Genomic DNA, 25938 nt, shown 5'->3' with positions numbered 1-25938 from the left:
CCATAGCCTAATCACCCTCTCCGTGAAGAAATTCTTTCTAATATCTAACCTAAACCTCCCCTGGCACAACTTAAGACTGTGTCCTCTTGTCTTGTTGAAGGTCGTCTGTGAAAAGAGTCCAGTTCCCACCTCGCTACAGCCTCCTTTCAGGTAGTTGTAGACAGCAATGAGGTCTCCCCTGAGCCTCCTCTTCTTCAGGCTGAACAGCCCCAGCTCTCTCAGCCTCTCCTCATAGGGCCTGTGCTCGAGTCCCTTCACCAGCCTGGTTGCCCTCCTTTGGACCTGTTCCAGGACCTCTACATCCTTCTTAAACTGAGGGGCCCAGAACTGGACACAGTACTCGAGGTGTGGCCTAACCAGCGCTGAGTACAGGGGAAGAATCACCTCCCTGGACCTGCTGGTGATGCTGTTTCTGATACAGGCCAGGATGCCATTGGCCTTCTTGGCTACCTGGGCACACTGCTGGCTCATGTTCAGTTTCTTGTCGATGCAGACTCCCAGGCCCCTTTCTGCCTGGCTGCTCTCCAGCCACTCTGTCCCCAGCCTGTAGCACTGCATGGGGTTGTTGTGGCCAAAGTGCAGGACCCGGCACTTGGCCTTGTTGAACCTCATCCCGTTGGAATCGGCCCAGCTCTCTAGTCTGTCCAGGTCCCTCTGCAGAGCCCTCCTGCCTTCGAGTTGGTCCACACTTCCTCCCAGCTTGGTGTCATCTGCAAATTTGCTGATGATGGACTCAATCCCTTCGTCTAAGTCGTCGATAAAGATATTAAACAGAACTGGGCCCAATACTGATCCCTGGGGGACACCACTAGTGTACCTTCAACAGAGCATAAGGAACTTTATTCTTGCAAGAGTTTTCATTTTCAACTAGACTGGGCTGTTCAAAGTGTAGCAGTTCAGTTTAGTGCTGCATAAAGATGAACCTATTACATAGGATGTTTTATTAACCTCACTATCCCTTTTTTTCCATGGACTTACTGTTTTAACAGTCACTTAAACTGCATCATAGCAGGTTTAAGTCTGAAGTTACACAAGAAACTGCACTCTGTAATATTTAAACTCATCTACATACATTGTTCAAGAGCTGGTTCTTGCCATTTGTCAACTCTCAGCAATATCCATCGTTTTATAGTAATATTAAACAAGGTATCTCTCAGCCTGTGAACAGGGCAACTGCACTGGAGGATAAGGCAAAGGCCAAGGCTAAGGGCAATGCAGACAACTGAGGGTGTCAGCTACCACCACTGCACTGCTGGAGGGAGGCAGATGGACCCAGATCAAGTGAGGACTTTTAATGGCACAAGTCTAAGCAGGGCAGGCAGTGAAGACAGAAGGCTTGACAGCAGTGAAGGGACACGATGCTATGCTGCAGGCCAAGGACAAACTGAACTCTGCTTGAGCCAGCTGGCTGGAGCATCAACTGCTCCTGTACTGTGGTGGGCAAATCATCCACAACATCACAGACCAGCACTGGTGAAGTCTTTGGGCACCTGGCCCATGAGAAGCTTCCTGGTGCTGCAGTTCACTCACTGCAAAACCAAGGCACATGCTAACTGCATGCCACAGGCTTTGGGAGGGAACTTCTGCAGTTTAGTTTTCTTGCAACGGGCTTTCAGATTACTTTCTCACCTTGGCAATACTAGACAACTCTTCACCTAAATGAAAGGTTATTTCAAACAACCTAAAAATCCCAGAAAATCCTAGTTGTAGAGGAAAGGAGGATTTTTCTCCTTTTACTTCTTGTGGGGTCACCTATTCTGGCATTACTGACCTCCTCCTTTTTGGTGGCCAATAAAGCTAAACCCACTTCCCTCTCTCCCCTAAGTTCTGATATTCCTATGAATGCCAAAAAGGACAAAAGTCATGTTTAAAAAAACTTCCACTCTTTCATACTTTTAATCTTTATAGTAAGTTAAACAAAAAGGCAGAATTCAATCCCTCCGTTTACACAAGAGGAAAGTTTTCTGCAAGAAGTACATTTTGAAGAGAAATGGCAGCACTGAGGAAATTAGATCCTGAAAGTCACAGGGTAGAGAATGAGAGCAGAGAATGGAAGTTACACACTGTATGGTTTGTTAGGTGCTTGTCCTGCATGCAACAGAAAGTATACAAGTAAGTGAAGAGCAGAAGAGCAAGTAACAGAAACTTAACCGGATGGATTATGTGAAATGTTAAAGAAGAACAAGAACTCAATTTCCTCCCCAGAATAGTTGACTCTGGGAAGAAAAGGGAAAGGTGAATGTGGTTGGTGTGACAAGCAGAATGAACACTTCTACAATCAATTTTGGACACATGGGAAAGCTAAATAATTACAAAAACAAAAGGAAAAGGATTATAAAGATATATTTCCATCAAGGGCTCAGAATGCTAGACCAAGTATTTGAAATTTTTTTACAGTAATGCCAGATAGAAGCTTAAATACTCTTAATTCTTGCTTTCTCCCTCATTTTTCCTTTATAAAATACTTTGAGTGCAACACTAAGAAAAGGGAGACAGCGGACAGAATAATATTAGAGATACAGATCCTTTCCATTTACAGACTCTTGAAAAAATGCCTTCCTAACTTCTTCATTCCCCTTGCTGTGGTCGGATCTCTTAACCACTGATCTGTTGACATTATTATGACACCCATTCACTATCTCATTCCTTTCCCAGCAGTTTGAAATCCCAGGGAAAAAAGAGAACACCTAAAGCAGTCAACAAAGTGAAACGTCAGAGTCTGCAGAATATATCTATCCATCACTTCTGGTTTTATCCTTCTGGATACTGCTACTTCTTGCTCGTTTGGGTATGAAGAAAACTGAGTAGCATTTAAAAATACAAAGGAGGTGTTCAGGCAGAAACTAGGAAACTGGGGGAATATGCATTCTGAGGGGACAAGAACATTTCCTCCCCTCATATTAATGTTTTTTTTTCTATGGAAAACGCCAACCTTGTTGGGCTACAAGGACTAGGATATTGCCTGATGAAACAGAAATAAGGATAGAAAAAATAAGATGCATATAAAAGTATAAGATCAGCAGAGTATATGCACTTCAGACTTTAAATGCAGGCTAGTTCTATACTAGGTTAATAAGCCAAAACAGAAAAAAGATAATCTGTAAAAGACCTGAATGTTCCCAGAGTTATTCTAATAAAAAAAATTACATTTAAAGGCTTAGATATCTTTGAAATATCTAAACTAGATTTGCAAGCATATCAACTGTAAACAAACTGATTACTGATTTGAGGAAACAGTAGACAAACCTTCCTGAATGCTGTGTCTCCACAATCCTAATAGCTCATCTATTACATACCCATACATTTACCCACCAAGAAGGAATAGAAAAAGACAAAACTCAAACATCCCACTCATACAATAGTTTAGGCCAGTACTGGTGATATTAGTAAGCAAGCAATCTTGCTGTCAAAACAAGTTAACAGTTTTCAAGCTGCACTCTTTAAAATCCCAAAATCAAAGCAGCAGTAGATAAACTGAGAAAGACTCAAACTGGTTAACCGTGACACACAGGGAGTATGAAGTGACATGCAAAGGAAAAAGACAAAAAACAGGAAGAAAAAGAAAGAAGATACAAACTGAGACTTAGAGACCAGCTTTACGTCCATAGTTTGGATTCTTGAAATTGTTAATAGGGCTCTTGTATATTGGATTTTCTTGCTGAAGTAAAAGAAATGGTCAATGTCGAATAACTCAACAGGACAAAAAAAGAAAAGTAACATTCTCAACTATCACTGAAAAAAATCATGCTATGTACAAAGAAAAGTGTTAGTAAGTTTTTCCAAGCATAGAATTAATTGATTTTCTTCAGTAAAACAAAAGATTTCCTAGATTTTTTTAAAAAGTAAAGGGTTTTTGATTTAGCAGATTCCTAAAATTTCAAAAAGGCAGTGACCCTATAGCCTATGTAGCCCTCTATAAGACCATAAGCTTGTTATTCTTCCATAGTTTTCTGTTAACAAGGGACTGGGAAGATTTCAACAAACTAGTATCACAAATAATTTTGTGACCAGTTACTGAAACTTCCCATTTTTTTTTGTTTGGGTTTTGGGGGTTTTTTTCATTGTGGTAAAACATAGGATGTTTTAAAGTCAGCTTACAATAAGCTTATGTTCCTCCACAGTATTAAAGACAGGACTACAATTTGAAACATTTTAAGGCAAAGGAACAAAATAATTCTATTCTTCATGAACTATTGTAGCTTTTACACAGACATAAGCCTCTGGACTTACCGTATCCCACTTGGCATTCATCTTCTCCTTTTCAAATTTAGCAAATTCTCTTCTGTCATGAATGATCATGAGTAGTTTCCAAATCAATAACAATGCAAGTCCAATAAGAACAATTCCAGCAACCACACCAGCTACGATGGGAATGATGTCTGGGCCACTGGGGCATTCTAGGGAACAAAGTGAGGGAACCATGATTTTACAAAACAGTACAGGTAATGTATATCCAGATGCTTTTAAAATTTTATTTTGTACTGAAGCCAGTGTTCTGAGCACCAGAGAGATGCCAATACTATTTTTCTTTTAAATAAGTGAAGTCTTGGAATGTGTATATCCTGTGACAACATTCCAGCTTATTTTTATCCTCTGAATTTGGGTTTAATCTTAGCACTAGAACAATTAATGTTCTGATGATGAAGTCCACGTACTGCTAACCTCTTAAGCCATTTATCTAGACTATCAGAGTAACATAGCTATCAATTGTATTTCACATATGCAAGAGCTCCAAGTCAAAGATGGCACTGGAGGGACAAACCAGCTTGAGTACAAATGCAGATTAGCAAAACAGTGCCCATATACCCTATCAACAGTGTTACAGAAAAAGGGTGTTCCTCCTTATTTTACTTCAGAAGGCTGTTACTGTTAGTAGCTAATATACAGATAGTAACTTTGATTCTGAGAGAGTTTTTTGAGGATATTTTCTCATCTTGTGAATCGATCTCTGCCGAAATAAAAAAAATAAAAAAAAAAAAAAAAAAAAAAAAAAATTAAAAAAGCACGTCTTCTTTGGATAAAAATAGCATGTTCTTTCAGAATAAGCAAACTACGTGCTTGAAAACAATAATACAGATACAAAATTATTTAAATTGAGTGGCATAGAAATAATCCTCCAAAATAAAACCCAGCTCTTCTACCAATATAAAATCCTCATAATCACAAAAAGAAAAAATGGCTTTTGCTGAGCTCAGTGCACAGACCTGGGGAGTCAGAAGCAAATAAACACAGTTCCTGTGCTGTCAATAGGAACACCACTTATTCCCAGACTGCAGACTTCTAATCTTGGTAGCTGTTTCTGCAGGAGTGAGGGAAGTGGGATGGGACATGACAGGAATTCCTTGGGAATTCCTGTAAGGAACTAGTGTCTGCTCCACCAAATACAACTCTACTAAACACAGCCTGTTCCTTCAGCACTTTTATGGCACAAACTTCAGGTGCCTTCTGGGCACCTAAAGCTTGATTCATCTCTTAACTAAGGCATCAGAAGTTTATCCATGACAAACAAAGGTCAGACCCCAAAAGTATACAGCATGTGTTGACTTAAGCCAAAAAAGGATGGGGCTTAAGGTCCTCTGCTATACTCTGAACTATATTTTTAGAGAATTTAAAAGACTCTGAATGGAAGTAGCATTTGTTTCTAAGAGCCACTAACCACTGATCTGCACTAAGTGATGATGACTCAAATGATCAATTCTGAAACCTGTTTCTGTCAGCCTAAGGAACTAGAACTAGAGACTAGAGCCACTCAAGTTCCAGACATCCAGAGAATAGGTACCTATTTCCAAATGCATTTAACTCTCACAAATCAACCAGATTTACTGTGTAATACACAACAACTGCACACATTAACAAAAATGAAGGCAGAATAGACAACACCATGTCCATACCTGGGGTCTCTACCACATGGACATTGGGTTCACCATTTGAGTTGACAGAATACGTGAAGTAGAACCAGCAGTCATCAACATCCTTCTCTTTGCAGTGAGACAAGGGATCTGGCTGTCCAGGCTGTGGCAACTTGTCTCGACTTTCTACTCGTGTCATGTTGAAATGCATACATTCCTGAGCACACGTTTCCTTCTTTTCTCCCTTATCAAAAGCTCTGCACTGAACACAGTCTCTGTGGAAGTACCAATCAGAAAGAATGATTTAAAGTACGCTCTTGATAAATTTCCAGCATTTAATCTAAAGAAAGCAATGGAGAAAATCTGGAAAAAACCCAGATCTTTGCAGTAAGACTAGGAAAAAAGCAGGACATGGCTTTTTACCATTTATCTACCTTCTGATTACAAAAGGCCCCTTCAATAAATTCCTCTTTTCTTGGATGAACTACAAGCTTCAAGGGCAGAAAGAAAAAAACCAAACCTACATCTCTAAATAGAAATAACTTTTAATAACTTAATAACTTAAACTTTTTCAATGTCTTCAACTGGAAAATGAATACTTCTGAATACAGAAGACAGTGTAGAAACAGTAAATTTACAGTGAAACAGTATCTGAGAGACAGACAGATTAAAAAGAATAAATTGAGTGACAAGTTTTACAGCAGGACATCCCTCTGAATAACTCATTTTAAAAAACAGACCAAGCACAATTTTTATACTAAAAAGACTGTGCTGACAGAAAACCTTAAAGACAGCTGCACACAGCCAGGAATCATCCCAGCTGCTAATCATAAACTTATTTCAAAGTTTCCATGCAGAAAATGCTTGGCTTCTAAAAACCCAGATTTCCAAGGCAGGAGTTCAAATGTCACTGGCCCACGCAGATCTAGGTTTAGTTTTCAACTGCTAGGATAGTCTGACTTTCTCAGTAGTATTTCAGAACAAAAGTTTTAAGCAAAAAGCTTAATTGAAGTTCAGCTATTTTGGAAATTGCACAGGACATGTTTTTGTTTGCTACATTAATTTCAAAAGAGCAAGATTACAGGAATTTACAGCCTGTCACATTACAGAGCTGCAAGAGCTTTGCTGTCAACAATGTCATATGAAATAGGGGAAAGCTGTAAACTTCCCAAGTCAATCCAGTTGACTAAAAGTGACTTATATAATGTATGTATTTCTATGCCTAATAAAACATGGCAGGGAAAGAATTTAAGAAATAAAAAGCCTACCTGGAAGCAAGTAAAATACTGTATGAATACTTTTTTTATATATAATTATTGATCCTCACCCAACAGCTTTTACTGTTAAAAGGGATGATATGATATGATTTGATTTGATGTCCCTACGTTTCAGGGTAGAAGAAAGCACAGTAACAAAAGCCTCATTTTAAAAATTCTGCATGTTTAAACATCACCAGCTCAGATACGCAGAGCTGGGACTTTGTTTTCTAGATACTTACTTGTGCTCTGCACAGACACCGAGGCAAGTCTGACACATTTCACACGTGGGGCCTTGGAATTTGGGATCTGTACAATTACAGGTGCCACATTCACAGGTTCCTCTTCCATTGCAAATCTGCCCATTGGATGCCATACATGGAAAAGTATCCAAAGAACAATCGCAGGCACTACCAGTGAAGTTGGGGAAACACTCACACACTCTGCATTTGCAGATACCATTTCCTGTGCATGGGAAAGATATTTCAGTGAAACGGAATCTAATACGAAACATAAAATTAGTCACAGTAAGAAATAAATGTTCACCATCTCAGGACAGATGCAGAGAAAAAACCCTGGTGGAGACATAATGAAGACACCAATAAATTTTAGCTCCTTGAAAAACTACTTGCAGGTTGTTTCTTATCTTCTCCTATTGTCCTACATTTGGATTTCCTTCATAAAGAATATAACAAGACTAGGGAAAGTTGATCAGGAACAGTAAAATGTGATGACCATATCTCCTGGGTGGAAAGCGTTACAGCTCCCTCAGTTCACAGTTTTATATGTATACACATGCACTGGCCACTACAGTCTTTGTATCTATCACTATGTAAATTTATAAAGCAACATCTAAAAAGATGCACTAACAGACTTCACAACACATTAAAATGAAACACCTGAGAACACTACCATTTAGCTGCTATACTTCTGACCTCATCCACCCAAGCAACTTTACACCCCTTAAAATTCCTGCACAGGAAACAAGACACCTGTATCTCCAGCAAAGTTATCTGAATGAAATAAAAAGAGCTTTGGCTACACTCTTTCTTCTTTATTGAGAATGTTTAAGTCAACATTTTTCTGCCAACTTGTACTTTGGAACACCACGATTGCCCCGGATCCTTTGTGGAGCTGGTGAGCAATAGGTGTATTCTCACCCTCTTGGGCAGATGAGGTAGTCTCATAATTAAGTTAAAGCTTGGTGGCTTCTCTGTCTTATTTTTGTATCAGAGTCAAAACTGAGGTAGTAGTTACACTCCTGCCAGGTGCTGCCATGTGCAAAGCAGCCTAGATAAGTTACAGGATAAAAATACATGCAGCAAAATGATTTACACTGGCTGATGGTGGATGTTCTAAATTGCTTTTGGTTTGGGAAATCAACTGTCATCAGCGACTTGTTTCAAGCACTTAAGGTGTTTTTCTGGATCTTGCATGTTCTGATCTTCACTTACCTTTCAGAATAGTCTCAAGATAGCATCTCACTGGTATCTCGTCAAGCACTCACTATTACAAGTGAGTTGAGGTCATTATCTCTTTTTATTGACACTGAGCCAGTATAACATTATAATCTCAGGCCAGTTGTCTCAGCATTCTTTACTATAATACCTGAGGGTAATTCTGTAATAAACAGCAGAAGTGAAGTTCACTTTACATCCTTCTTGAAGCAGTGATTCAAGGAAGATGAATGGTGTATTAACACACTACATGTTCATGATCACAGAGAGTTAATAGATGTTAACCACTAAATCTGTGATAATCTTATTGCTGTTATCAAGCAGCTGATATATAAGCTAAGTATCACTACAGGGCAGAGCTGACAGACTTGTAAACTACTGGTCAGTTTTGCCTGAAGAAAACTCTGTAGTAGTTTCTCACCTCCACAAATCAAACCATTTGATCGATCACAGTTGAAGTTATCACATTCACAATATTTGCCAGAATACACTTCATTAGTGTTCTCTCTTTTCTTGCATACACATTGCCCACAAATGCATTCTCCATTATTGCTGCATATTTCTGTACTGTTCTCCCTCCTGCAGTAAGCATCCATATCCTCACTATTTACTTCATCTGTACTACATTCACATAGTCTTCCAATACGACCTTCATTACACCTGCAAGGTAAAGACACAAAGGAAAATATAAACTTAATTAGATGACTACAAAAACAGCACAAAGAACAGAAGTAAAAGTGACTACTACCTCAATGGCTATTCTGAGTGAAACTTCAAATGACATTTATAGTTGACATCAATGGAGACATTCCTGAAGCCATTGGAGCAAACTGCACTAAGTTGCTCCTATGCAGGTTACTTGTTCCATGTGAGAAACTACAACACCTCTAACTGAACTGTCACATAACCACTATTAATCCCTCTCTCATGTGACAGAACAGTAATTATTTTAAGTGACAGTGACTGTTCACTGTAGCTGCTGTCACTTTTGAAAAGATTTCCCATGAACAGCAATTATGCAGAAGAGTGGAATATCTCCAGCGCTGCTGAGATGACATCTTTGAGGATCAGTCCTTCTCATTACTGAGGTTAAAATACAGATTTTAACAAATGGAGGTTGTTCTTGCTCCCAGCTGAGATTGATCAACTGCTGTGGGATGTCAATCAGAGACAACACTTCCATCAGGGAACTGCTACAGCTGCAAAAGCAAAAGGCTGTTCTTGCCCTTGGGGTCTGTTCTCCCCTCTGTCAAACAGTGGGGACACCAGTTACAGTGATACTGAGTTTAAGTCTTTCTACACAAAAAGGAGCAAAATTGCTTTTCTTATTTAAAGGGAACATCAAAAACTGACTGCAAAATGGAGCAATATATCCAGTACTTATGGAACAAAGTGGCCTCAACTTAGAGAATCCTAAGTTTGAGCGCCATATCGCAGCCTCTCAAATGCCCCATTAACTACCACTAACAAATTTATCAGTCAGATGTTAGTCAGATCTATGCCAAAGGACCCCTAGGTTTCTGCTCAATAGCTTCTGTTTTATTTTTATTTATTAATAGTCATATATTATATTTATTAATAGTCATATATTAAACCATGAGGAATGAGAGGAAATTTTATTAGGAAATAACACTTCATTGAGAAGGAACCACTATTGTTTTCCAGAGTCCTGAATCTTGTTTTCCTACAGAAGTACTCAAATTGATTCTGTTCTTACCATTCTCATGCCAAGTTTTCACTTTTGCTACAGGCTTCTTGGAGGAAGAAAAAAAAAAAAACAAAAAAAGGCTAAAACCTTGACCTACTAAGCTGGTCTTCAGTGTCCACTGAAACAAAGATTTTGTTCTGCTTTCATTGTGTGTCATCAATTGTGTGTAATTCCAGAAAATCCAGTAAAATTTACCTTAATTTTCAAATGAGTAATAAAGAATATACACCTAAGCTAATTAAATCCCTGTGATGGGCAGTAATGGTCATTTCAAAGGCGTATGTATACAAATAGGTTTTATATAGTGTGAAGGGCAACATGGTAACAAGACAGCAAAATGAAAGTATGCAGAAGAGATTGTGGATGTAATTAAAAATAAAAGTTTGTTCTTTTATGACTTTTTAGAGGTATTTAATTAGATCAGTATAAATACTTGCAAAAATCTCAGATCAACTCCATTCGTTTTGTTCCAAAAATCCATAATTTTTCAGTATTACATGGACATCAAAATTAAAGGCAGACACAGAAAACCAGTAAGACCAGTATCATTTAAAGAACTGACTCGAAGGACAAATTAAAATTCTGGCTTGAAGTATAGTGACAAGCTCATGATCAGTACTATGAATTCCAGCATATGGATTATTTGCAGAGGTAAGACAGCACGTTAAAATATCCTAGAAATAGGTGTGTATTAGTAATTCTTACCCCTTCACTAAAAAAAGATTAAAATAAAATAGTAAAACAAAATAAACCCTGAGTAAGGAAACAAAGGTCTTGCTAGCATTTCCCTTTTGCAAAAATAAAATTTACTTATAAATAAATAAAATGTGTTTACCTGCATGCACCACATTCAAATGTTCCATTTCCTTCATGGCAGGCAGGACTATTAGGTTCTCCTTCACTTTGACACTGACATTCACAGACAAACTGGAGATTAATTTCCACCTCTTCCGTGAATCCCAGTGGTTTAATTTTAAATGTTTCATTTTGTTCTTTTTTTGGACATTCATTAGCTGTTACATTAATCTCAAATATAACCTGCAAAGAAAAATAAATGGGAGTCCAACATTACTAGAGGTTTTGTCTATATAAAAAAGATACTGAGTGTTGGACATTTTAAATGAATTTTGAGTTGCATCATGTATATAGTAAGTTTACCTCATCTCCAATTGAAATATTAGAACATTTCCTTCCATCTTCTTGTGTGCCATTCACTCCATTCTTGCAGAAGGACTTATAACTGATTGTCACTCCTTTTGGTAGCTTAGTATTTTCCAGGATGACCTCTGAAGAAAGGGACTAAAACAATAGACATTTGCTAACTTCAAACTAAACTGCATAAACATTTTGCTGAAAGAAAAAAGACACTGCACCACTACACACAGTCTATGCATCAAAACCATGGAAGCACTGGAGTTATTTGTGTTCCAGTGTGGTGAGAAACACCAGCCCACAGCTGCCCATGGTGACCCCCTCCCACAGCTGAACACTGATAGGCAGAGTCAGGTCAGGTCTCCACAGACATTCCTGGCCCCATGTATTCCTAAGGAGAATTGGGGATGGTTTATGCATCACAGCCATGAAGAGAATTTTTGGGGCCCAACCCAGGAGTTGAGAGGTTGCAACATGGTCCTTTTCCTTTCCATGTGGAAGGAAGGAAAAGAACTGAAGGTGCTGTAGAAACAGTGTATTATTTTCAGTGGTTTATTTGTTTTTGAAAGGGAAAACACAACTAATAGCATTTAACTGTGTTTTAAGCAGCTTTAAGAGCTTCTTTATAGTCATCTAACCTCCTATTGCTGTAGTGTCTATATGTCTAATACCATATTACTGCAATGGCAGTGTACTTTTAACTTAGTATACTAATTTCCTATTTTGTAGAAAAAAATAAAATCCACCTTGAAGCAGCTGTCGGAAAAATTCATAATAACTTAGAAATTAGAAAATCAATACTACCTAAATAAAATCTGAACTTACGTTGTATGCATCAATGATCAGCTGAATCACATTGCTGGAGTTTGAAGACAATGTTCCCACTGCTGATTTTGGTATCAGATTTTTCAATTCCTTTCAATATTTACAAAAATAAAGAAAATTACAACCTTATTCACAACGTATAATTCGTCCTATAAATACCTGTATGGTGATATAACACTTTAGGGGATTAACCTGCCAAGATAAAGTACTTCAAAAAACAGGGCTAAAATGTTGCCAGTGATCTTCCATGATTGTTTAGGTTACACACAGCACTACTACATGAAATTTGGTAGTAGAATACATGGATCTTCTCTTGTACAAGTTGACTATGGACAGTTTATCCTCAAGATCTTAAAGAAGCACCACACTTCTAGTGCTTTAAAGATATGTATGTAAAAGATGATTTCCAGACACAAAAGAAAAAAGGAAAAAAAAACCCAACAAAAATACCTTCTTAGGTTAAAAGAAGGGAAAACATGCATCTCCTTTACACAGGCATTTCCTATTTCACAATCACATCCAGCAGTTCAGTTAACTTTAAAAACAGGGAATATAAATAGACCACAAACTACTAAGAACAAACTACCCTCTTTCATAAGCATGTCTCTTGATTCACGGTCCACACCCCCTTCAGCTATTTTGCTGTAAAAATGTTCATAAAAAAGGGCACTGCAACTATGTTCCTCAATCCCTTCACCTATAGAGAAGAGCAAGGAAGAGGGGCACTTTCTCTTTGGAAACAATACCTGCAATCAGTATCAGTTTGAACAAGCGAAAAAGCAAATACATGAATAGCAAAATGTTACTTTCACAATCACTTCAATACTACTTTTAATTTCAAATCATCAATTCTAATGATTTCAGAGAAAATCTGACTGAGTCAGTCTTAGCTCTTGAAGGGAAAAAGCAGAGATCAGAAATACATGCTATTTATTTTTACCTTATAAACTGCCTGAAACTCTTCAGTAACAGCAAAGATTGTCTGAATATTGTTCTCACTAAGCTTCTGTACCAGATGAGCAATAGAGGGATAATCCTATAAAAATCAAGCATAAAATACAATTCAAAGTTGGTACAAGTGCTAGAAAACAATCAGATATTTTGACATTAGAAATACAAATCCCTTTTAGGAACATCTGTAAGACTTCTGACTAGCCAGCTTATATTATAACTATAAAAGAAAATAATCCCTGCACACAAACAAGTACTGAAAAGACTCCATATATGCTCCATGAAGTTAGGTCTTTTAGAAGACTACAATAATATTATCTTATATTCCTTGCCATTTAAAGTCTCAAAGTTAAATTCCTAATCTTAACATTAATTCAGTATTTTTCCCTATGATTTACCTGGGTGAAAACCACTACCTTTTGCAACGTTTCATAAAGAGAAGATCAACTATAGCCAAACTGATTTTGGTTTTTTTATTAAACAATTCACTTAACTTTAGGAATGTATAAATACACTAACTTTTTTTATTGTGTTTACCCCATCCAGTACACATGTTTTTTCCATTTTTAATCTGATTTACCTATCAGTAATCCATGAAGGTAATTTTGCTAGGCATACTTTTATCATAAATTTTGCTTCATAAGATTTCAAGCAATCTTAAAAAACTGGCCAAGGAGCTCTCTGTTTTACAGTAGTAAAATACTTCTGAATTTACCTTGGGTAAGCCAGCATCAACTGATGTAATACAGAGGTAAACAGGTAAAGTTCAAAAGCTGTATCAGCCTGAAACTATACATAATGAAGTTTTTTTGAGCTTAAGAACCACAAAATATTAATTTCCCTAGAAGATGATGTAAACACTTACGTAATAGTGGCTCATTGTGTACATATTATTTTCCAGGTGACATTTTCCATCATTTGGTAAAACAATTCCACCAAGTTTACCATCTCCTGCAAAGTGGAATCCAGCATCTGTGGAAAACACTAGGAGTCTTGTAACATTTCTCCAGCCAATTTGTTCCTTGGGAAACAAACAGATTTTTGGTATGTTGTACCAGGGACTGACACTCAAGAGATAAACGCATGGAAAAACAGACAGACTTAGGAGAAATCATACTGCAAAAATGTCACTCTTTAAATCAATGTAATTCACTCAAACTTTAAATGCACTTGCATTTAATTAAATGTCTGCTCTGAAACATCTGCTCTTGGTTTTTTACCAAAGGCACAAAATGTTGTTTTTTGAGGCGTATTGGTTTGTTCAGTTCTCATTAGAGTGTCTGAAGAGCAAGAGGGATTCAGAAATTGAGAATACCTGTTCAGCTCTTTAATGTCCCCAAGTGCACCTCTACGTCACTACCATGCAGCATGAGTACAGAGGGCAATGTCAGTGTGTGCAATCTTGAATTAGAACATATTGGCTTGCTCAGCATTAGGCTCTATAGACTCATCAGGCTTTGACAATGTAATTCAGATTCACACCCAGTGCAGTGCTGGCCTGGAGAACTGCTCTTTTACACCATGTCATTGGCATCCTTCTCCACAACTCCAATTCCACAACCTTCCCCTTTCCCTTTTTTAAAATACTCTTCCAAAATTGAAGCTCTACTTAATTTAAGGGAAGAAGGCCACACAAAAAGGCCACATACATAGCAGTTACCACAAACCCCAACTCCCACCTGCCACAAACCTAAAAAAACCCAAGACAACAAAAACCAGACGGCTTATGATTAACACTGTACATTTAATGTGAAACTCCAGGTTGTTTCAGGAAGTCATGACTCAGTTGATAAAAGGCATAATATTGTGGTAACAAAGCAGTAAAATCAGGTACAACTTTTTAGGAGTCTGTGATGCACACAGATGCACAGTTCGTCAGACTATGGAAACATCAAAGGAATGCAGTGATCTGATCAGATCTTCAAAAATGAAGAAAAATCAGGTTTCCACCTACTTCTGAGAAGCTTTTAGAAGTTACAGTTGATTAAAGTATTCCGAAACAACTACAAGGAGCATGTAAAGCTTTGAAATAATTTGAAAATGGTTGTTTACTCAGAATTTCATCCACTTCTGAGGAGAATTTAGAGTCTTAGACCAAACTTCAGAACACATCTATCTGTTGTGAACATGACCTCCATATCAACACCTGTGCAGTTTCATTCACTCACTAGAGATCTCTACAAAAGACAAAGCTTGTATTTGTGCAGCCTGCCTAGTCTGCCTTGCCTTGCTAGCATGAGGTGTCACGTAGCATTAAGTGAAACATTCCAATGTCAGCCACTATAAGATGCTAAGGCTGTATTCAAATGATTTCATCTAATAGAGCAGTGAAGAAAACTAATACACACTTACCCCACAAACTGCAACCTGCATTATTGCATCAAATCCACCTTCAGGAGAATCTAAATTCCCAGAAATGTGCTGTTTACCTACAAGTTCATTGAATTTATTGCCTTCACTGGTAAGGCTGAGCACATTTTTATAGCTGAATGGACTTGTACAGTTCTGGTCACCTGTACAAGGATTTCTGAGTTTGGCTGGTGTTGTACTTATATATGGCATCACAGTTTTTTCCACAAAAGATCCAAACCCTAAGACAGAAAAATAAACACTCTATATATTGAAGAATGTCTTACTTATATTCTGACACAATAGAATACAAATGCATTACAGATGAACTAACATCATATATATATTTCATACTTGTTTGCAGCTTCTATGTATTAGAATATCTGCCATAATACTGCTAATTAAAATAAAATAAAAGTACTCTTCATACATAGCCATGGGAAAAACATCAGGCAGGAAACTAGATTTTTTGTTTTGTATTGTTTTTTCAGAATAGGCAAATCTTTCTTACCAATTCGAAAGTCTGAAGTTATTTTTTCCATTTCTAACATCAGAGCTGTTCCGAGACTTTTCACATTCTCTAAATCATCTTTCATGGAATAGGAGAGGTCCATAAGATAATAAAGGTCAATGGGGTAATCTTCAGCTCTCTTAAATTTTAATGAAAACGTCTGGGGTTCCCCTGTTTCAGAGATTAGAATAACAAATAGAAACCATTAAAAACTCTGCAAATGTACTGGCAAGAATTAAAGTCTTTGAAAGAGCTTTGGAGGTTTTGAACTAAAGTGAGTGATTTTTTCTCCTGTCAATTTAAATGCTTAACATCAAATTAAGATGAAAAAAAATTCAACAAGTGTTTATTTCAAATACCCAACTTCATATTTCCAAGGCAATTTATCTTCAAAAATACTAGTCAGCCAAAAATGAAGCCTCTCTTAGTTGCTGCAGTTTTAAATCTTCACACTTGCAATAATTTTCACATAGGTGCTGTAAGATCTAATAGAACAAATTTTCAATGTCTATTTGAATTCAAGATGACCCCTAAAATTCCCAGGGTACAGTTTAAAAACACACACTCTGTTTAAATAGGTTTATAAAAGAAAAATCAATTCTGGATGAAAAATTTCAAGCTACTTTGCATGCAATACACAGAAATGGCAGTGAGATGATGGCAAGTTACTACTTGTTGCAATTGTAAGCCCAGATCCCAAGTTTTGCCTATAGAAACATGTAGTCTCTCACTCTAACATTGAAAGACACTGCAGAATTACACCCACTTTCCCCCACTGCAAAATGGAGTATTCTTTTGCACATTATATATGAAACTGAATTAGAAGGCTTTTTCCCCTCAGTCTCTGAAGTCGAATGGTGATATCACTGCTGATTAAGTCTGCTTAATAATTAGTTAACAGTTGCTTAATATTAACAAAATCTAAGAACTGGAGAAACAATTCAATGGCCAAAGTGAATAGCATACGGGTCATGCAGCTATACAGCATGTTTTTTTTACAAAGCACCTTAGCAAAAACAAAACAATCAAAACCTAACCTAAAAACTTCAAATTTTCTTTCAGTACTGATTAAAAGATCCTGTACAGAAAGCAAACATCCTCTTACGCAAGCACACAGTCTCTCAAAGAACTTATAACCAAGAGCAGTGCTTCAAAACAGTAATAAGCTTTAGGTAACTAGGTTCTGGTTGTCCAGGTCCATTGTATGTTCCAATGAAAAAAATCTGTCTCAACAGTGGGAAAATCTGGTTCAAAGCTGAAAGGGTCAAATTAGAAATAAATAGGGGCAATAACAAAATAGCTAAATTATTTTTATTCCTTTCCTCTCCTCATCATAAGCTACTTCAGATCATGTATTTATTAAGACAATCACCACCAAGCAGCTGACCCTGAATAGAGGCTCTTATCCCAAGTAAATACAAGGTAGCTGTTGAATGTACCTGCAGTGCACCTAGGACAATCTCCATTATGTTCAAGTACTGTACAAGCTATTAGCCCAGCTTCCCCCCCCCGCCTCATCTGAACGAAATAAAGTTCTCTTTTGGGGCTAGAAATGGTACACAACCACTTTGTTTTCATTACTGTAGTCCTGTGTCCACTCCTTTAGCCTCTGGAAAGTATTCTACACTGCAGTGTAACGAGGCAACCAGGTGCCACTAATTGCCAGGGAGCGAGCATGAGCTTGTGTCAAGCCCACCTGTGCCCAATTAGGGTGAGCCCCCACTGCGCATGAGCAGGATCAGGGGGCCAATAAAAGCCAAGCTCATGCTCACTCCCTGGCAATTAGTGGCACCTGGTTGCCTCGTTACACTACACTACACAGCAGTCCAAAAATCTTGCTGCATAAATACAAAACCGTTCCATTCAGACACACAGACTTTAGGCTACAGCAGCACTTCAAGGAAAAGGAAATGTTCTCATAACTTCTGTAAGTTTTTAAGCACTCCTCTACTTTCATTCTAAGAATTCACACTGTAGAGAAGCAAGTACAAAATACCAAAACCAGAACAACCTTTCTGATAGATACAGCGTGGATTGATGCATGAATTTTCTCATAAGTTTTATTTAGAAGAAGCAATAATACCTAACTTTTCATAGAAAACCAATAAGTATCTGGAATATCTAAACACCTGGGGGCTAGTTTGAATGTTTCTGCTGTCATTCAGGTCACCTGAACAATATTAGTTTCTGTAAAAAAACATGAATATATTCAATATTAAAAATGCAGATGTGGTGGTGACAGAAAAAGTATCTGGAAATTAGAATGAAACTGTCCTTACCAACTCTTAGTTTCAGTACTAATTTTTGTGGCTGGATCTGTGTAATGGCCTCTGGTTTCAGCTTCTCTGCAGCACCTTTCTTACGATTTGTCACTTCTCTATTTTCAAGCACCTCTTTGTCACCTCTGGGATTTTCTATATCTTCCATAGGACAGCCTTTACTCTTTAGTGCTGCCAAGTCATCACATCGAGCAGATGTTGGCTCTCCTTCTTGCAAAAAGTCCTAGAAAACACAGGTAAAAGATTATCAAGTTTACAGCTAGATGCCATTTGTTATAATCTACCCATAATAACACTTTTTACAACAACTCCGTATTTTTTTTTAAAGTTCAGTAATAAAACACACAGTGTTAATTATGTTAAACTATACTAAACACACCAGTGACTACTATTTAGTCCAGGAGCTTCCATCTACTTATACTTATCTGTGTACAAGATATCAGCAAGATGAGACAGAAAAAATGCCTAATGCTACCTCCAACAGAAGCAAGATGTCCTTTTTAACTGGCTTCTCTAAAAGTGGTATCAGGTGGAAAAGCTCTCAGCTTCATGTAGCTGTCAATAACATGAATCTATTTGTAGAGTCTACTTGGCAACTACCCTCCCTTCTAATTTTTTTTTTTTTTTTGAAAGGCTTATTTAAAGTTCATGTAAGTGCACCATGGCACAATAATGACAATATGCTGAAAGAGCAGGGGAAAGGCAAACAACAACTATAATTTTGGGGAAATTCCATCACAAGTAAGATCCATAAGCAAAACCAGCATGTAACTTTGTTCTGGACAACAGATTACCATTATCTAACACCTAAAAAAAAGTCTCTAACCTCAAATACAAATAAACGAGGCTTCTAAATGAGGAACTTCCCAATCCTGATTTTTTCCCCCAAAAAGACATGCCTACAACTAAGTATACCTTAAAGCCAGTCAGTTCTTGATGACTAGGACTTAAAAAAAATCGGAAAGCTCAAGGCCAAATTTTAAAATTAGGCATTTAATTGTTTAAACTTTACAAGCTGGTTTGGGGACAGGTACTCTATGGAAATAAATATACATTATCATATTCTGGCAAGAAACAGGAAAATTTCAGAGTTTCTATTAACAAACATTTTCGTCTCTTTCTAACTTGAAGATGACACTCAGAGTATACTGGTTCTCTCACATACTTTAAGATCATATTAGAGTTTGCATTTCCTGAATTTAATTTTAATTACATAAGAAAGCACTCTTTTTATGTTCCATACTGGAATAAACAACTCACCCACATAAGCCAATCTCCTATCCTCCTTCCAAGTCTACCAAAAACAGAAAACTAAATTTTTAACATCAGTCCTTTATAAAAGAAAAAAACCCTTCAATCTCCTCCCCCACTCCACCTATGTCTAAAATTACCTCTTACTATAATGTCACTGGAAGAATATAACTAAATATACCCAGACAGATTCCATGTTGGAATGATTTAAAATAACTTAAGACAGTCTGTAGGGTCTGTACATGCTTGTCATTTATAGAAGTAGAAGTAAACACATTGTATAAAGCAATTCTGTTCAAACTAGGACAGCAGGAAAATCACAGTATCTGAATTTTTATGTACAATTAGTAACACATTGAACAGCTACCAGAAAGTATTATAAATGAAAATAGACATCTCTAGACATGTATTTACCAAAATTTGAAACCAAGAGGAAAGAGAAAGAAGCAATAAAAGGAATTTTGCAACACTTACTGTTTTTTTACACCAACCACAATTTGGTCCTGCTTGTATACATTCACCACATGATTTTGCGTTAGCTTTTATGCAGTCACTTCCACCTAGCAAAATACACAAATCAGTCACTTCATTTACAGAAAAGGTGCTAACTGTAGTTTCCTTTGTTCTGTCTTTGTAAACTAACTACAAATGACTTATTCCCATGAGATATGATTGACATATTACCATAAAGCTGTGAAAACTGTATCTATATAAAGTTTTAAAGCAACATTAAACCACCGCAATGAAATCCAAGTGATTTACCTTGCTGAGCAAATCCATTCCATAACAAGCAACAGACGATGCCAGCCCAAGTGAGCAATTTTAAATTAGTCTGAAATACAAAAGCAGAAGACCAAATTGTATGATTTTTCCTAATGAGTAAGCAAAAAAACAGTTGCATGAAACCACAAACCATGTTTCACAGGAGACAATGAAAAAAGAGCAGACACAAATTAAATTGTTTTAGTTGTACCAGCTGCTGGATAGCTTTGCTCTAATACAACCATGTCAGTAGGCTACACTGTATTTAGAAAACATCTTACAGGGTAAATTCTTAAATTATGTTGAAATACTCTTACGTTAGGTAAGCCAGCAAGCTACAAGAAATTTGGAAATGCTGTTCAGTCCCAGTGGGGGCAAGAATACAAACCAATCTGTTAATATTTTATAAAAAATATTTATGCTCTGAATGTTAAAGAGACTTCTAGAGAAAGGTATCACAGAAATACAAGATGGAAATGGAGCTTCTTTAATGAAGTCTCTGTTTTAAGATAAACGTCCTTTGCCTAGAGGTTTATTTTCCTTCAAAGGACATTTTACAGCCTAATTTTGCACCTTATACTCCTAACTGGAAATTTTGTCTCACAATAAACAACATAAAGCATCCTCAATGTAAATGCAGTCCCTTTTTTAATTTTTAGTTAATGGAGACTTAATGGGTACCATCCTAATTAAGGAAAAAACACTCTACCCTTTGTTTGATGCTATAAATCCTAATTAAAACCTGGCAGAAAAAATAAATGCACACAAGCTGTATTATCTAGATGTTTTATGAGACAAGATCTGAATGCTTATAAACAACAATTGAGGGTTACTGACTTGTCATTTTCCCTAATTAGTGGTGAGACTTCAGTTAGGACTCCAGAGACAGTATTACATCCTAAAACCAGGTTTGAAGTAGACCTTTTTTATACCCAAATTTTCTTCTACTCTAATAGCAGGTAGCCAGCCAGGGTCAGCAGTCACATCTTTGAAATTTCAGTACTATTTTAAATTTAATTTCTCTTTTACTCATAGGAATTCTTAGAATTTGGACCATGGCTGCCAATTCCCTTGGTCATCCTAAAATATTACTGCAAACCAAAGCCTTTCCAGTCATCCTGCAAACAATATTCTTAATACCTTTTTGTCCTAAAAAATATCTTTCAATATAGCCAAGAAGGATTTGGCAGCCTCTTCAAATGAACCTGTCATTTTCTAGAAGATGTACTCTTTTAAATTAGCTGCAAAATGAGTAATGTTTAAATAAGGTCAGCAACTGAGCTTTGGTTTTCCCATACTGATTTTGAATCATTCATTATTGGTACTTTGCACATCTGGCCAGACCTAAGAGAGAAGGGACAGCTGCTCTAAAATGTGGTGGAGGGAGTTTCAAACAAAAGCCAACCCTTTGCTAACAAATAGTATCCAACAACAGTTATTAGATGGTTCACATTTTTGTAATAAACTACTCTGGCCCACTCTTTAGTGGATGCTGTAGCCAGAGGGTGGGGCCAGGAGAACTTTAGACATAGAATTAAGAGAACTTGCTGTGGAATTACTTTGCTACATACTATGCACGTTTGCATAAGAAATTACTGATTAAAAGAAAATAAAATTGAACGGTGAATTATATCCTACTTAATTTTTGAGCATTGTTTATTGTACATATCTAATTTTTTCCTCCATCTGTTGCTGAGCAGGCGATCAGCCCTTCATTCTCAAAACCTCTTTCCTGAACACTCTTTACTCAGTCCCCTCCATAAACAATTACCTAAGCCAACCCTGAGCAACCACCAATCTTGATTGCAGGGGAACCACGACCCAACAAATGTAAGTGGAAAACAGATGAAGGGTCTGAATCAAGGTTAGAGAAAGACATGAGCTACATGGTCCTACTAGACTAGGATCCTGGAGTAGAAAGCTTGGCCAGGCTGCTTGACTTTTAGATATCTCCTTTTCTGGTAAGTAAGTTCTATGTTTAACAAACCTTAATTCCCACTAATGAGGGGGCATTTTGCTACTCTAGAAGTTTTGTTTCAAGTACAACCCAGAACATGGGGTAGGCTTTTCTGTAAGAAAAAAACCTGAGCTGCTGACACCAGTTTAGTTCTCTTTTCTGTTAAGGAGAACGAGAAAATTATAAACATTTCACCTTTTTAGGGCAGACCAGCAGCGGATGCACAGCAAGACCATGCAAGCTATAAAAATAAGTCCGCAAAGATGTGACACAGTGCTAAAACTATGACTAAGACCGTTTGGAAGAGAAATGTTCCTGTGGAAATGCATCTGCATGATGAATGTAGTTCTGGGCACAGACTCCCGGTAAAGTTAACAAGGAAAATGTCCTCTTCCATATAAGGGCTAAGCCAAGGCCTCTCCTGAGGCCCGAAGCCTCCCCTGACACACACACACACACACACACACATAGAGACACAGACACACACAGAGACACAGAGACACACAGACAGAGACACAGAGACACACACACAGAGACACACAGACACAGAGGCACACAGACACACACACGCACACAGACACACACACGCACACAGACACGCTAACTCCCTTCCTTTACCTCCACTCCTTAACATCTTTTCCATCTGCCAAAACACTTGAGAAAAAACTTGCCAATTTGGATTAAATTGTGATTGCTCTTTATTGCAAACTCCTCCTCAGCACTGCAGCAGTCTGGTAAAAACAGTGTCAAACATCCCACTGCAAGTCACTGGTTACTGCACTGTTGCAGATTTTTCTATTAAGGGAACAAACCAAAACAAATGATGTCTAACTACGCTAGGCAGCTAAAGGAAGCCTTTGAAAACTTGGTGGAGCTGGAAATAAACCCTCTGTCTGTATTCAACCACAGATGATGGGAACAGAAAAGAACCCATTGTTACAAACAAGAAATAAATGAAATTTTTGGGCAACATTTACATATTTTCTATTATACTTGTTCTCCCCTTTGTAATTCAATCTTTGAAAAATATCCGAATTCTTTTTAACAACTGTATCACTGGTTGAATCTTTTTTAAAAGGCTGCTAACGGTGTGCTATTGAAACACTGATTAAAAAATTTATTTCTGCACATTTCCAAACTGTACTCTATTTTTGTTAACTATATTAAGATGACAAACAGGGACATAATCTTGAATGTTCGGACTCATTACTTTCCAAGTTTTTTTTCTTCTGCCTCAACAAACAGTAGTGCTTAAAAACCACTTTGATTTAAAATCAACATTGATTTAAAACCTCTGGATCTTCTAATTTGAAATGAGAGATTGACAACAGGAAAAGGAAGGATTAATTCTCCTTAGTGAGACTGATTTTAAATTCACAAATCAAATGTCTAGCACCTTTATGTTCTGCTAATCATCAAGATTTTTAGAAATTAGGTTCACTACTCCATAGCAATTTTTCCAGCTTTTAAAATTTGTTTGTTAGGACACCAATAGCATCTGTGCCACATTTTGTACCAACATTAAGGCAAAATTAACAACAAGCCATTATCCCATGGCTGTACTGTTCCACTCAGCTGAGCAGCTCCTCATCTGACCCAGGACTTTGGCATCCACCAAGACAATGCCAAGCAAAGGAAAATACTGCAAGGCATCTGCCTCTACCAGGTACTAAGTGTGTCTTGCTGCAAAGGTTCCTAATGAAACACATAAACACGCTTCAGACCACAGAGGAAACATTTAAACATACATTAAGGTTGAGTTGCTGGGCAGAAAAGACCTTTTTGAGGCAATAACCAGACAAACTACTTGTTTACGTCCCCACACACTGCTCTAATTGCACATAGGAATCTAGAAGGTGGGTAACAAGCTCACACTTTTGGACTAGCATTTGTGCTTCCCACAGACTGACACTTCTTTGCATCAGCTGTATTTTTACCTGTTTAAAAGCTTGATTCAGAAATTAAATCAAGAGCCAAGATTATGCTTACAGCTACTTTCATCTGGTCTAAGTCACTTATGAGTCACTGCCCCATCTTCCTTGTTGATAATTCATCCTTGCTAGTCAACCTCCTGCCTGATTATTTTTACTGCTTTCCTTTCTGCTATCATCAGTGCAGCCACTGAGCTCCCACCTAGAGCAAGAGAAAGATCTGTCTGAAACACTAATTCGAATAAGAAAGTGGTGAGTTTCAGGCATCTGGGTAGACAAAATGCTCGCCCTGGCACGGTCAAGGTGGTGAGATGGGGATGGGGCAAAAAAGCAAAGGATGCTGCTTCTCAGCCACAGTCTATGGCTCTATGCTGGACTACCATGGTCACACAGCCCCCACCCCCAGTCATCAGGGCTCAGATCATAAAAAGCAGGAAGAGACATGTTTCTAAAATAAGCATAGAGTCTCTCTGGAGACGCCTGCTTCAGGACCTGATGGCTACCCTGCTAAAAAAGCTTCTTTCTCCTCCACTCTAATAAGGTTTACCAGCTTTAGATGAAGGCCATGTTTTTTTCAGCATGAATTTTACAGACTGGCAAAGCAAACCCACTCACTTTTCTAGAAAAAAAATTTTTTTGGAAGACAAAGTTATTTTCTTACCTGGAGAAAACCAAACAACCTTGGTGACATGGGACAGCAATGATATGCACACTACAAACCTCTAGCAATGACCCACATCTTTGTCAGCACTCCTAATGGTCAGAACTCCAGCAACAGATGTTGCCAATTAAATCTCCCAAATTGCTTACACTCAGCAACTCTGAGCACCTTTGCCTCTACAACAAAGCAGCAATACAATTCACTATAAAGGAAAGGGGCAAGATGGCATCCTGTTGCACTGCCTTGAGAGAAGTATACTGTTCAGAAACGCAGAGGTACAGAAATTAAAGCATTTCACACCAAGGAGCTACTTTGGATCAAAATTTCCAAGTCTGTGGTACAGATTTGCAAATTAATCTTACACGGGTAATTCCTCATTTGTGGCCTTACCAGCTATCTCTATTTACCTAATCAATGGGAATGTTACTGTAATACTGAATTATAACTGGGATGCACTGCTTTATTTATTTATTTATTGCACAATAAATTCCAGGACCACCAGATCAAGAAACTACATGATGCATTCTTCCTCAAAGAAGTGGAGATTTGGGGTAAACGCTGATGGCTGAAAACCAAGAAACGCAAATCAAAGAAGCAAAACATCCCATCCTGCAAAACTCTTTGTTCCCTGGATCTGATCTGAACCAGTCCTATGATGACTGACCTTCACAGAGATGCCCCGCTCCCCATCTTGCACCATCAGACATGAGCTAGCAGAGTATCCCCATGTAGGGAAAGTGAATTTGATGGAAACAGTCAAGAAGAACAATGAAAGTTTAGTCTCAAAAGCAGGACTCTGCAGTACCCCAGTTCAAACTGAAATGCTAGAAGTAAGCCAGCCTATGTATCTACTACTGGCCTACCAACAGCATGGTTCATCAAGACTCATCATGTTCTTCCTCCCCTGACAACTTCACAGACATAAACAGAACATATTTTAAACTGCTTGAAGTAATATGGAAAGAATGGGCATTAATCCAGATTACTATGCAGAATAATAAATTCTTTAGCACTGAAACAGCTTTTACACAAAAAATTA

The 25938-nt window shown here is 37.6% G+C and overlaps 1 protein-coding gene across 2 annotated transcripts in view; it reads right to left on the bottom strand.

The window, feature by feature from the left end:
• Positions 1–25938, bottom strand: part of ITGB1 (integrin subunit beta 1) — a 44638-nt gene that overhangs the window by 4634 nt on the left and 14066 nt on the right. The window contains exons 2-16 of one of the 2 annotated variants that reach the window (XM_030445783.1): positions 20351–20420; positions 20063–20148; positions 18338–18560; positions 16059–16229; positions 15551–15789; positions 14064–14219; positions 13188–13283; positions 12248–12337; positions 11429–11569; positions 11106–11308; positions 8984–9222; positions 7348–7570; positions 5892–6124; positions 4231–4397; positions 3578–3658 (exon numbers count right to left, since the gene is read on the bottom strand). In XM_030445783.1, coding sequence (XP_030301643.1) covers positions 3584–3658; positions 4231–4397; positions 5892–6124; positions 7348–7570; positions 8984–9222; positions 11106–11308; positions 11429–11569; positions 12248–12337; positions 13188–13283; positions 14064–14219; positions 15551–15789; positions 16059–16229; positions 18338–18560; positions 20063–20148; positions 20351–20420 — 2412 coding nt within the window. In that variant the 3' untranslated portion in view covers positions 3578–3583. Of the gene's footprint in view, positions 1–3577; positions 3659–4230; positions 4398–5891; positions 6125–7347; positions 7571–8983; positions 9223–11105; positions 11309–11428; positions 11570–12247; positions 12338–13187; positions 13284–14063; positions 14220–15550; positions 15790–16058; positions 16230–18337; positions 18561–20062; positions 20149–20350; positions 20490–25938 lie in introns of those variants that run through there. The other variant, XM_030445782.1, reaches the window with a different exon arrangement.

This window comes from Calypte anna, chromosome 2 (genome assembly GCF_003957555.1).
Source record: "Calypte anna isolate BGI_N300 chromosome 2, bCalAnn1_v1.p, whole genome shotgun sequence".
In the NCBI taxonomy this organism is placed as follows: Eukaryota; Metazoa; Chordata; class Aves; order Apodiformes; family Trochilidae; genus Calypte; species Calypte anna.
Note: the sequence above shows the minus strand (reverse complement) of the source record. Positions and strands in the feature narration are given on the sequence as shown.